The sequence below is a fragment of the Watersipora subatra genome, chromosome 1 (genome assembly GCF_963576615.1).
Source record: "Watersipora subatra chromosome 1, tzWatSuba1.1, whole genome shotgun sequence".
NCBI lineage: Eukaryota > Metazoa > Bryozoa > Gymnolaemata > Cheilostomatida > Watersiporidae > Watersipora > Watersipora subatra.
The window spans coordinates 61,821,455-61,834,413 of record NC_088708.1 but is presented as its reverse complement, the minus strand read 5'-3'; the positions used below and the strand labels follow the sequence as shown (position 1 = coordinate 61,834,413).

At 39.1% G+C, this 12,959-nt stretch overlaps 1 protein-coding gene across 1 annotated transcript; it reads right to left on the bottom strand.

The window, feature by feature from the left end:
* Nucleotides 1-672: 672 nt before the first annotated feature.
* Nucleotides 673-6,522, bottom strand: LOC137389978 (uncharacterized). Its single transcript, XM_068076183.1, has one exon. The coding sequence runs from the start codon at nucleotides 6,520-6,522 to the stop codon at nucleotides 673-675; it is 5,850 nt and encodes a 1,949-aa protein (XP_067932284.1).
* Between the last annotated feature and the right edge of the window lie 6,437 nt (nucleotides 6,523-12,959).

Below are 12,959 nucleotides of genomic sequence, written 5' to 3'. Positions count from 1 at the left end.
TACTAGTTACAGATAGTGATTAAAACATAGCAAATCTTTAACAAAAACAATAATAGTGAGTCAAATATTGCGATTTTATAATAATTCAGTATTACTTTGATAAACTGACCTTGCCTCCGTTCCCACAATCCTGATTAAGAGTATATTAAGGCTTGTATAGCTTTGCTCAGGTTAGACTATAATTTTACATCTTGTTGATTGTGCTACTGTACAGCAACTGCCTAGGTAAAATTTCTGTGGGTGGTTATCATTCGATCGTTAACTGGCATGGCGGGAAAAGAAAATGCTATTATTGCTGACTTTGATTAAAACATGTTGACACATCCTAATGTGGATGACTTTGTGGCTCAGACGGAATGAGTATGAAGAAGTTAATTGCTTACGGATGTTTTCATAATCTATTCGGGATGAGTGATGTGCCATTGGTGATGTGTATGAATGAAATCTATTTATATTGTCAAATGTAACCGGTTCTTGATTTAATTTTATTTTACACTCCCACCAAATTTATTTGTTAAATTTATTATTGGTTTTACTTGACTGCAACAACAATAGGCTCTTTTGCTCTTATGCGTTATAGCATACTATTACTACTTACTTGCATAACATAATAACTAACTCAAGTGTTCTACTACTACATGGATAACATAAAGATAACTAACCAATGTCAATCTAGGCTTTCAAAACCACAACCACTTTTGTGATCGGTCGATTCAGCACTGTTGCCTGCTGTATAGGTCTGCCATTCCGGTCAATGAGTCTGTTCCCCAAGGTTACCTCAACTGTTCGCACAAGACCATCCTTACCCGCTACTGCATTTGATACACGTCCAATTCTCCAATCACATCTTGCCATGTTATCATCCTGAATCATTACTATGTCATCGACTGACATGTTTTCCTTCTTCTGAGTCCATTTTTGCCTTTTCATTATCATGTTCAAGTATTCATTTTTCCATGTCCTCCAGAACTCGTCGGCAATCACTTGGGAGTGCTTCCATCTTTTCCTACCGTAAACATCGTCAGACTCGAATGTTCCCGGCGGGGGTGCTACTAAGGGGGTAACCTTGCCATTCAGGAGCAGGTTGGGAGTCACAACAGGATCATTAGCATCAGTGATTTTGGTACCTGTTAATGGCCGGCTGTTGATGATGTTTGTAACTTCATAAAATGCAGTGCGCAGTGTTTTCGCATCTACCATTTTGAATTGCATTCTGATACCATTGAGGATGTCTCTAGCTGTTCTTATCATGCGTTCCGTTACCCCACCTTGGTGGCTAGCAGTGGGTGTGTTGAAGTGAAACTCAATTCTGTTCTGTTCCAAATATCCTTTCATTTGTGAGTTGTTCACGCATGATTCTTTGGCCAGTTCATTTCGCATACCAACGAAGTTGGTGCCGTTGTCAACAGTCATGGACTGAATTGGTCCTCGCAGAGCCATGAAGCATCTCATCGCCTGAATGAGACAATCTGTTGTCATTTCCTCTAGCAGTTCTATGTGGACTGCTCTGGTGTAGAAACAGGTTATCAACAGCCCCCAGCGTTTCACTTCGCTTCTTCTCTCTTTTATGTAGAATGGTCCGAAGACATCTGCCCCGATATGAGTGAAAGGCGCAGCCCTCTCTAGCCGTTCGTTTGGTACATTTCCCATGTACTGCATGGCAAGCTTGCCTCGAAGGCGCTTACATCCCACACAGTTGTTAAGAACACTCTTCACATTGGCTGGTCCGTTGATCAGCCAGTATCCATTTCCTCTCACAGCTCCTAAGGTGCTGCGGAACCCCATATGATAAACCTTTTCGTGGTAGTGTCTTGTTATCAAGGTACTGAGATGGCTATGCTTTGGGATTATGATCGGCTTGTTCCAGATGTTTGAGATTGTTCTCCCACCAACACGGAGTATGTTCTTGTCATCTATTTGGGGGTTAAGATTTTTCAAGGACTCTTCTCCCACCATGCTAGGATACGCTTCCTGTTGTACTACTCCAATTATGAAGTTTTCTGCATTTAAAAGATCATCTGGGCTGATTGACGGTTTTCGCCATATTCTTGTGGTTTTGGCTTCTGCTTTCCTATTCTTGTATTCGGTGATCACTTTCTTGAGCAATGCTAGGCTTTTGATAAGAGTCGTCCACCTGCTAAACTTGGTGAATTTGCTTGCCAGGGTGGTTGTTTTAGTTGTTACTAGAGAAGTGATACTTCGGATTTCAGGATCGTCTGCTTGAAGTGAGGTGTTCACCGTGTGTTCTCTTATGTACTTGTTGATGTCATTCTGTTTGAGGAAGGCGGGACCTGTGAGCCATGTTTCCATTTGTACTTGCTCTGCCATACAGCCTCTCGATGTGAGATCTGCAGGGTTATCCTTCGTGGATACCTTTTTCCACTGACTTGCGTCTGACGAATTTCTGATCTCTGCGACTCTATTAGCCACATACACGTGAAACCGTTTGGCTTCATTATGGATGTAACCTAGAGTTATGGTCGAGTCTGTCAAATAGAATTCTTTATCTATTGGTAGCTTAAGCTCCTTTCTCAGCAGGTTGGCTAGCCTGCAGGCCGTAACCGCTCCTTGTAACTCGAGTCGAGGGATTGTAGTCACTTTCTTTAAGGGAGCCACTCTCGACTTTGACATGATGAGGTGGCACGCAATTTCTCCTTCTGCAGTCGTGTACCGCAAGTATGAGCAGGCACCGTAACCTTGACTGCTCGCATCACTGAAATGGTGTAACTGGATTGTTTTAATGTTTCCCGGAGGTTTCAGACAGCGCTTGATGCTGAAGTTGGCTAGTTTTCCTATGTCATTTAGCCAGTCTCTCCACTCTCTCATGTCGCCAGGTTCTAGCAACTGATCCCATTCCAAGTCTGCAGCTGTGACTCTTTGTAGGATGAGTTTGCCTTTTAAGATGAGTGGTGATATCAGGCCCATCGGGTCATAGATTTGTGCAATTTTGGAAAGCACGTTTCTCTTCGTGATCATAGCGTTGTTGGTTTCTGGGGCTGAAAAGTGGAAGGAGTCGGACTGTAAATTCCATTCCATTCCGAGGGTTCTTTCGTTAGGAAGCTGTTCTTCGAAGATGTTGATGTTTTTGATTTGCTCGCTCCTTTCTGATTCAGGTATAGCCAAAAGTACAGTTTTCCTGTTGGAGTTGAACTTGTGTAGTCTGATATTTGCTTTGGTGCAGATCTTAACTGCATTAGTGATTAGATCAATGGCTTGTTCCTCAGTGCTCACACTGGTTACGCCATCGTCTACGTAGAACTCCTCTTTTAAGAATTTTGCAGCATGTTGGTGTTCCTCTTTGTAGTCGTCAGCTATTCGGCGCAATCCGTATGTTGCTACACCGGGGGAGCTCGCGGCACCAAACAGATGTTTGGTCATCCGGTAGTCCTTGATCTTTCCATTCTTGCCAGTCCATAGGAATCTGAGAAAGTCTCGGTCAGGCCTATCAACAATGAAGTTGAGAAACATTTGCTGGATATCGCACGTGATCGCTACAGGTTCTCTCCGAAAGCGTAGCAAGATTCCAAGCAAGGAATTAAGATTGTCAGGCCCGCTTAACAGCTCATCATTTAGAGCTACTCCCTTAAACTTTGCGCTTGCGTCAAATACCACTCTCAACTTACCTTTTCTTTTGTGTCTCACGCCAAAGTGTGGTAGGAACCATACTTTACCTGATTCTGTTGTGCTTGGTGCTTCTTCCGCGTGTCCTGAGTCAATCAGATCCTGCATAAAATTGTTGTATTCACCTTGGTAGCTTGCATCAGCATTGAATTTCTTCAGGAGTCCTTTGAAGCGTTGCTCAGCTTGAGCTCGGTTGTTGGGTAATGTTGGAGGTGCAGTGAAGGGTAAAGGCATTATGTAGTTGCCACTTCTGTCTACCTCCGTTCTCTGTTCCATGATTTTCAGGAACCGAATGTCTTGTTGCGAAAGTTTGTCATCTGATTCGGCATCCTTGAAGTCTTGCTCCAGTAGGTCCATGATTTCCTTGCCTGCTGAAGTCATGTATGCTTTCCGGTTTACTGGCAGTATCGGCTCACGTCCCCCACACATGGTCCAACCGAATAATGTTTTCACTGCAAAAGGCTCACCTTTGGTGCTCGTACGAGTTTCCAGTGGCTGAATGACCTCGGTGTAATTCATTCCAATCAGCAGCCCAATTGGTATGTCTAACAATGGTGGCATATGTTTGGCTATATCGGACATGTGTCGAAATCGTTTGGCCTGCTCAGGTGATGGTAATTGACTCTTGTCACACTGGATGTTTCTTTTGTAGGCGTTTATGGTAGCTGAACTGTCATTCATAAAACCTGTTAGGTGGAGATTGTCGTATCTCTCTATATCTGATGTCTGTTGTCCATTCATTGTGTGGATAGTAACATTGGGCTCTATAACACTTACCTTTGCTTCTAACCTCTTTAGAACTTGAGGGGATGCGTAGCAGGCATCCGACATGTTGTCTAATAGTGCGTAGACTAACATTGATTTTCCCGACGGTACCGACATCTTAACTGGTATGGCCATAGTTGTGAGTCCATTAGTTGTAGTTGTAGCCAACACGGTTTTTGTGGTGTTGCCGGGTGGTTCACTCTTTGGGTTTGTTTCGTTCGGTAGTACTTGTACTCTCTGAGTACCACTGTTAGTTGTGGCTGGTGGATTTGGTTGAGTTTGAGTAATTTCTTTTCTAGGTTTGAAGTTCGGGTCGTGGTGGACTGTAGCATGACTTTTTCCACAGACGCTGCATTTCAGCTTGGTTGCACACTTTTTGTAAAGGTGTCCTGGACGAACGCATTTGAAGCAGAGGCTGAGCTGTCTGATGGTTGAACTCTTTTCTGCCTTGGGAAGTCTCTGCAGTTTACGGCATTCGCTAACCTGATGGTTATCTAACTTACAATGAACGCATCCTTTATCGATAGCTGTTGAGAATGTATTCCTAGATTGACCAGATCCTTTCAATCGCTTATCTGGTAGTTTTGTTTTGGAGTTGAATCCTCGTGCTAGTGGAAGTTGTCCTATCTTTGCTTCTTCTTTTACGAAGCTGCAGAACTCCTTAAAGGTTGGGTAGCGGTAATAGCTTTCTTCAGTTTTGGCTACTATTCTTGCCCACTTCCACTTTAGGCGTACTGGTAGTTTTCTGCACATCTTTTCATTTTCGCTGTAATCATCCAACACTCCCAAGGAATGGACTGAACTCTGGGCACTCAGCAAGTGGCCTAAGAAGTCACTGAATTCTAGTAAAGTTTTTCCATCATCGGATACGCTCGGCCACTTGGAAAGCTGGTCTCTAAAACTCCTCGCTAAGATGTGCTCGTTTCCATATCTTTCTTTCAAAAGTTGTCGCGCTGCAGCATACGCATGTTCTGTGTTTGACATGAAATGTCCTTCGATAGCTTTCTTAGCCTCGCCACCTGTAAACTTCTTGAGGTAACGAAGTCGTTCTACTCCATCAATTCTCTCGTTACGTAGGTACATGTCGAAATCTACTTCCCAGTCCTTGAACTGTAATAGGTCTCCTTTGAATACATCTGGCTCAATGCTTCGTTTTCGTATGGCAGATGCTAAAACATCAGCTAGTTTGTCCATTGGATCTGTCCGGTTGTTTGTGCTTGTGCTAGGACTAGGAGCCTTAATTTCTCTTTGATGCCGTCTTTCGCTGGATTGTTGTATTGCCTGTTGAGGGCGGAGATCAGGCTCACTTTGTGGAGTCGGCTGAAACTGCAAAGCATTTTCTTGATGTTGTTCTGAGTGATCTTCAGCTGCTTCCTGGTTGTGTACACTACCTTCGGAGTGTTGCTGTTCTGAGCTTTGTTCTTCTGCATTTGGTGATGCAGCTGGTAGTTCGTGTCCATACATTCTTCTTTGATTACTCTCATCTGTTAGTTCTTGAAATAGTCTTGCGTTTTTGTTAATTTCTTCGTTTAGGTTTCTCATCATCTCGGCCTGCCTTTCTTCTTCTTGTTCTTCGAGTGCATCAATATCTTTATCTATGCTGTCTCTAAAAAACTTCATTTGAGCGAACACCTGGGTGTACGTGGTTTGAAGGGATTTGGGAAGCTTGCCTTCATCATTTTCATGGAGTGTCAGCAGCTCCTGGTATGTGCCAAGAATTTCCTTAGCCTGGTCACCCAATGCATCGTGAATGTCATAAAGCAAGTCGAGAGAAATCTCTTGAGACAACTTCTGTTGAGAGACCTTGATAAGTCTGTATGCAGAACTAACCAGTTTTGTGAGCTTAGTACTTAACTGGTAAATATGGCTTTCCGTAGCCTTAAGACCTGAACCAACATTTCTGCGCTCTCGCTTACGCGTCATATTTTCTGCAGCTATAGCTGTGGAGTTGTTAGTAGGGTTATCCACAACAGATTCTGTCACTACAGTGCTACTACCATTATTGGTGGGTTTATCAAGAACGGGTTCAGAATTTTCAGCATTAATTTGTTGTTCAAGTTCTGCAATAGCCTCTGTTTCATGGCTCGACAGATCAGCAATGGCATTATCACTCAAATCATTTACTGGACTAGACATTTTAAGACCGTATTGATACCTATTTTAGCAATGTTTATCTTTCACGCTTGTTTATGCCGTAGGATTTGTCAACAATCAAATCTGTTCAGCTTACACGCAGGGGTGGTTGCCAGTTAATTTTCGAATGATTTACAATATGAGGCAATTTTAAAACTCACAAATGCACAAATATTTACACTCTTATAAAAACTATAAATGAAAAGAATAATGTTGATATCGAGAATTGTTAGTAATTGCAATATGACAGACAAATTAAAGCAATTACACAGGTTATCTAGCGAAGAAAGAAATGAGTGCCTATATTGACAGTTGAATTCGTTGCACTATGCTATGAGTTAGTTATACACGTGTGTCAAATGTTCACTGTTTCTTGTTTACTTAGCTGCTTGAGTAGACTGCTGCTGGATTGCTTCATTCATTCCCTTCTGCTGGCTTGTCCTTGTGGTTGATGAGCTGGCTGGGTTCCTCCGTCCGCTGTACTATTTATAGCTGCTGCTATCTAGCTGATTTCCTCGTGAGGTGTGGTAACGGAGGTTATTATGTGGTTCGGTTTGATTATGCGTGCGCGACTATGTCTGTTACTAGTTGTAGCACTATGCTATGATGATTCGTATAATGTTCGGGTTAGTTGAGCGTATGCGTATGGCACAACAGGTTTACAGTTTCTTCAGGTTAATTTGATCAGACTTGCTTGATCAAAGTTCAGGTTATTTGTGCATGTACAGCACAACAGGTTAACAGTTTACAGGTTGGTTTGATCGGTGAATCGGGTTACGCACTTCTCTAGTTTAGGTGTACAGGTTGGTCTGCGCTTGTATTGCACAGCAAGTTGCCTCTCCTCCGTAGATTCGAGAGTTCACTAATAATTCGTCTCTTGACGGAATGCCGGATTTCCCTTACTGATTGCTTGACTCTTGACGGAAAACCAGATTTCACTGTAGAGTTTTGAGAAAACTCTAAAAACACCGGATTGTGAGAGTTAGATTAAGATGCACTGATGTAGTGAGCCGTTTAGAAGTTTATTGACAAGTTGATTCTCGTTATACCTCACCACACCGTGAAATCTAAAAGATTATAAATTCATGAGTGTGTGTTCACATTACTAGTTACAGATAGTGATTAAAACATAGCAAATCTTTAACAAAAACAATAATAGTGAGTCAAATATTGCGATTTTATAATAATTCAGTATTACTTTGATAAACTGACCTTGCCTCCGTTCCCACAATCCTGATTAAGAGTATATTAAGGCTTGTATAGCTTTGCTCAGGTTAGACTATAATTTTACATCTTGTTGATTGTGCTACTGTACAGCAACTGCCTAGGTAAAATTTCTGTGGGTGGTTATCATTCGATCGTTAACTGGCATGGCGGGAAAAGAAAATGCTATTATTGCTGACTTTGATTAAAACATGTTGACACATCCTAATGTGGATGACTTTGTGGCTCAGACGGAATGAGTATGAAGAAGTTAATTGCTTACGGATGTTTTCATAATCTATTCGGGATGAGTGATGTGCCATTGGTGATGTGTATGAATGAAATCTATTTATATTGTCAAATGTAACCGGTTCTTGATTTAATTTTATTTTACAGTTATGATCTGCAATAATATGTAACATTATTATGTATACCACTATATGGAGTTTTACCTTCGAGACAGATGTTGTGGATAACGGTTGTCTGAGAGAGACTTGAGTTGGATCTACTAAACTTTGGTGACCCTATGTAATAGAAACTTTGAATTTAGCTTCAATGAATTTAGGTTACTAAACACACACTTGAAGCTGAATTTTAATCTTTTACAAGACTTTAATATTTTATTGTCGTATTTTTTTAGTATTTGTCTCTGGTTAAGCGGTTTTGCATCGCGCTCACTATAACTTTTAGCCAACTTTTTAAAAACTTTTTTCAAATCGTCAAACAAATTTGAGGAGAAAGACTTAGCGATGCTGTTCTCCAAAGTGGCCTCTCGCATAGACCTACTTGGCAATATAATGTAGTAGCCATTGAGAACCGAGTCGTATGATCGTATCTCAGAGATTACTTGTATCCTAAGGAAGAAAGTTGCTAAAAAGTCAGCTTGTATCTCGAGCTTCTCACATGTTGGGGCACTCATATGTTGGGGCACTTGTATGTTGGAATACTCGTATGTTGGGGCACTCGTATGTTGGGCACTCGTATGTTAGGACACTCATATGTTGGGACACTCGTATATGTTGGGACACTCATATGTTGGAATACTCATATGTTGGAGTACTCGTATGTTGGAGCACTCGTATGTTGGGGCGCTTATATGTTGGAGCGCTCGTATGTTGGAGCACTCGTATGTTGGGACACTCGTATGATGAGGTATGACTGTATACGCTATCGGAGTATCTTGTATCATGAATCTTTGCTTACAGCCAAACTCATGAATACAAAATGAAGTTTTTCTAAACTGAGTTTTAATCAAGAGAGCGAGTGTGGATTTATTCCTTACATGACTTCCTTTTTGATGGTCACACAATTTGGTTCAAGCTTAAAGGCATGCTAAGTACGTACCAGTGATTTATTTTCTATCAAAGTATGCTTATAGACAGTCACCAACCTGGTATAAAGCTTGGCAACAAATAAATATTGTACACTCTGTGTAAAGCAAACTTTAAAATCAAACAGCAACTCAATATATCCAGCTGAACTGAAGATGACCCCGATATATGCATCTACCAGTTGTGTTAATCAACAATGTCTACTTTGCACACTGATATCATTTTTGATTTCCAGGTTTATTCCTAAACTTTCTTATCTGAAGTTGCCCTCTACCCAAAGAACTATGTTGTGGTTATTGCTATCTCTTCTCCCAGCTGTCTCTGGTGGTAAGATCCTACAGTATTTGCTTGTTGTATATCATTTGGTTACTTTATGTTTTAGGTCATCTAATTATCCAATCATGTGATTAGTGTTTTACAATTTTTATGGTAGTAGGTGTAGGTAGTCCAGAGTGACTATGCTAACTGGTCTACTGTGTATCAATACAGCTAATAATTGTACTATTGGCTCCATCTACGGTGATTGAACCATTGTATCACTATATTCAATTTTAGGTAGTCAATTTTCTGTTATTCCTTTATTCGATAAACAACTATATGTTGTCAGTATTAAAGTGTTACAAGTTTATCTGTGTAAAATGGTTTCTCCTTTAATTTTCAACAATCTCATCCTGAAAATCATTTTTACTTCACTAATTGTTCAGACATAGTACATGTAATTGTTAGTATTGTAGCTACTCGTTACTCTTTTTAAAATGTTTCACCCAGTAATATGGTTCACCGAGTAAAATTATTTTGAAATTCACATCGACTTCCCTAACTGTTCATTGTATAATTCTACCAAGTCCATCAAAAATTATTATTGTTATGTGGAACTAGTAGGTAGTAGTGTGTTCCTCTGAGTTACTTAATAGGAAGTTTTTACGTAGCATAAGGGTGACTCTATATTTTTCTTAAACACATTTGTAATTTTTCGCTAAAGCTTTTGCACGAGTCTCCTTAGAATGGTTTCAAAACGTGAGATAAGGTGACGTCGAGGTGGATTGACCTATATTTATTGGCAACAAATTATACAATCTTCAATTTACTTCAACATGATGCCTTTAAAAATGCAAAGAAAAATATATTTTGCATTTCACTAAGCGCTGTGCTACAATGGAAAGTGTCAAAAAAGTATGAAATTAAAATTACCAAAATTAAAAAGGAACAGATCACATATTACTATTACGAACAAAATACATTGCTTTTAATTTTGCCTAATTTAATTAATTTTTTTTAACCAAAGTAAAGCAAAGCATGGTGATTGGTCATTGTCTTACTTGAGTGTTTCAACGAATGAACAATTCTCTAAAATTTATTGTCTTCGGATTTAAATGCATTTTTATAGTCAGAGTTAGCTAGACTATGCAAAATCAATCAGCCACTCCATCATCATCTTGATAATTCCTTTAATATGCATTTTTTGTAAGTTTTCCATAGATTAGCCAATCAGCAGACTTTATCCTGGATAAGTTTCGCGCGAACATTTTTTTGGTTGAGTTTGGGTAAGCATTATCTCAAAATGACTTAAAACTTGCTAATGTGTTTATACTTTACAACATGAAGGGGTGCATATGAATGATTGGACATTCAGTGAAATAAAAACGTTCTTGTTTTAAATGCCAGTTCTAAAACGAAGGAACTTTAAACGGCCTCAAGTTTTTTATACTTGCTCTAAATCCTTGTGTACAAGTCGTACCCCAAACTTTGAAGGTTTGAAGGTATTTGGAGCTACTGGTATATAGCGTTTTAAGCCACACATTCCATTTTTCTATTCGTTTAAGGCACATAATTCAACCTAGCTGTGTGAGTCATTCGCCAAGTCTACTGTCTCTGTTTGTCATCCCACACACATTGGCTGATGAAGTGACAATTCACTAATGAGTGTTCTCACTTTTATCAGAAAAGAGTTAAGCCTTCAGCAATCCACGGGAATCATGTACCAAATCAGTTAACAAATTTTGTAAACCGTCTCATTGAGAAAGGCAAATTACAATTCTGCATTTAAATTGAAAATTGTAAAGGTAGCTTTGGAAACTAACTACCAATGAATGCTACAAAACTACCATGAACGAAATGCCTCTGCAGTTTTTGGTATTAACGAAAAGCAAGTTTGTCAGTGGAAAAAGCTCAAAATAGTTTAAAGATCTGATTCCACGATTAAAGTATGCGAGAAGAAAAACAATGACAATAGCTTGAACTGGGAGCTTCTTTAACTTTTTTGTTAACGAAACGAAGAAATGTGGTTTCATCGTCACCAAGAACAGCTTCGAATCGGTGCTATGAAGTGGTCCAAGAAAAATTGTGAGTTAAGCTAAAATTTCAAAGCAATGCGCGGTTGGCAGAACAGATTTAGTTTTACATCAAAAATCGAAAGTTGCTCCAAAGTTGCTTTAAAGCTACCTAAAGACTCGGAACGTGATGCTAGTTCCTTTCAACAATTCATAATAAAACATTGCAAGTGTCACAAATACTCTCTCAGCAATGTTGGAAACATGGACGATACTCCGATGTTTTTCAATATGGCTGGGAACAAGCCGGTCAAAAAAGTCAGAGAAAAAACCATGCGTGAAATCAACTAGACATGAGATGCAACACTTTACTGTGTTTTCGCTTGTTTAGACAATGGAACTGAGTTAGAGATGAACTTACACAAACTTCTAGTAGATTTTATCAACAAGTGTTGGTATGTTTCTATTGTTTGCGATTGTTTTGTACATTTGAGGCTTGTTGAAACACAAAGGGTATGGGGCAATATATATATATATATATATATATATATATATATATAAAGTTTATTAAAAACTACTGGTTAAAATCATTACTACTATTAGTTTCATGCAATCGCGTTGCAATCTTCAGGTAGAATCTGAAGATCTGCAATCGCGTTGCAATCTTCTACCTGAAGATTGCAACGCGATTGCATGAAACTAATAGTAGTAATGATTTTAACCAGTAGTTTTTAATAAACTTCATACACAGCTCTAATTGACTCAATTATTGAGCACTTTACTTTACAGTGTAAACCACATATACTATATATATATTAATATATATATATATATATTTATATATATATACAAAAAAAAATTGTTTCCTCACCCTGGATACCCCGTATGGGTGGTAAATTCTGCTCTAACTCGGGTCTCCTACCAGAGACCTGGGAGTTTGAGCACTCGTCTCAAGATCTTAGCTGTTCCCAATAGCGCACTTTTCTGCAACTCACCTGAGTTGATTGTTGTTGGTATTTGGGCAAGCCACATTTTATGCGCTGGTGTTATTGCGCCCAGTGCCCCAATGACTACTGGGATTACGGTTGTTCTTACATTCCAGCATTCATATATATATATATCAATATATATATATATATTAATATATATATATATATATATTGATATATATATATATATTGGTATACATATATATATTTTTTTCCATCTTTGTATTTATACAGGCTCGGTGGACAACTTTGAGCACTATATCAGTGAAGTCTCAACTATTATCTGTATATATATATATAATATATATATTGATACAAACAAATTTCCCAAGTAAAACAAAACATATATATATGTTTTGTTTTACTGTGGAACTTTGTTTGTTGTGATTGTTATCCACAGTGTTTTGAAGTTCATAGCAAACTCTTATCAAGTTTTTCTTGCTCAGATAATTAGTGGAAATTTGAATTGTTTGGCCGAAAATAAATTCAAGACAACACAATTCTAAAACTAAAGTTTACTATGAAAACTAAAGACGTTTCAACGTGCCCCATTTGGTATTTCAACGTAACCCCTACCGAGGCATGTTGACAGACCAATTATGCAATTAGTACTTTTGTGATATTTTCCAAGGTATCCAACCAGCAGA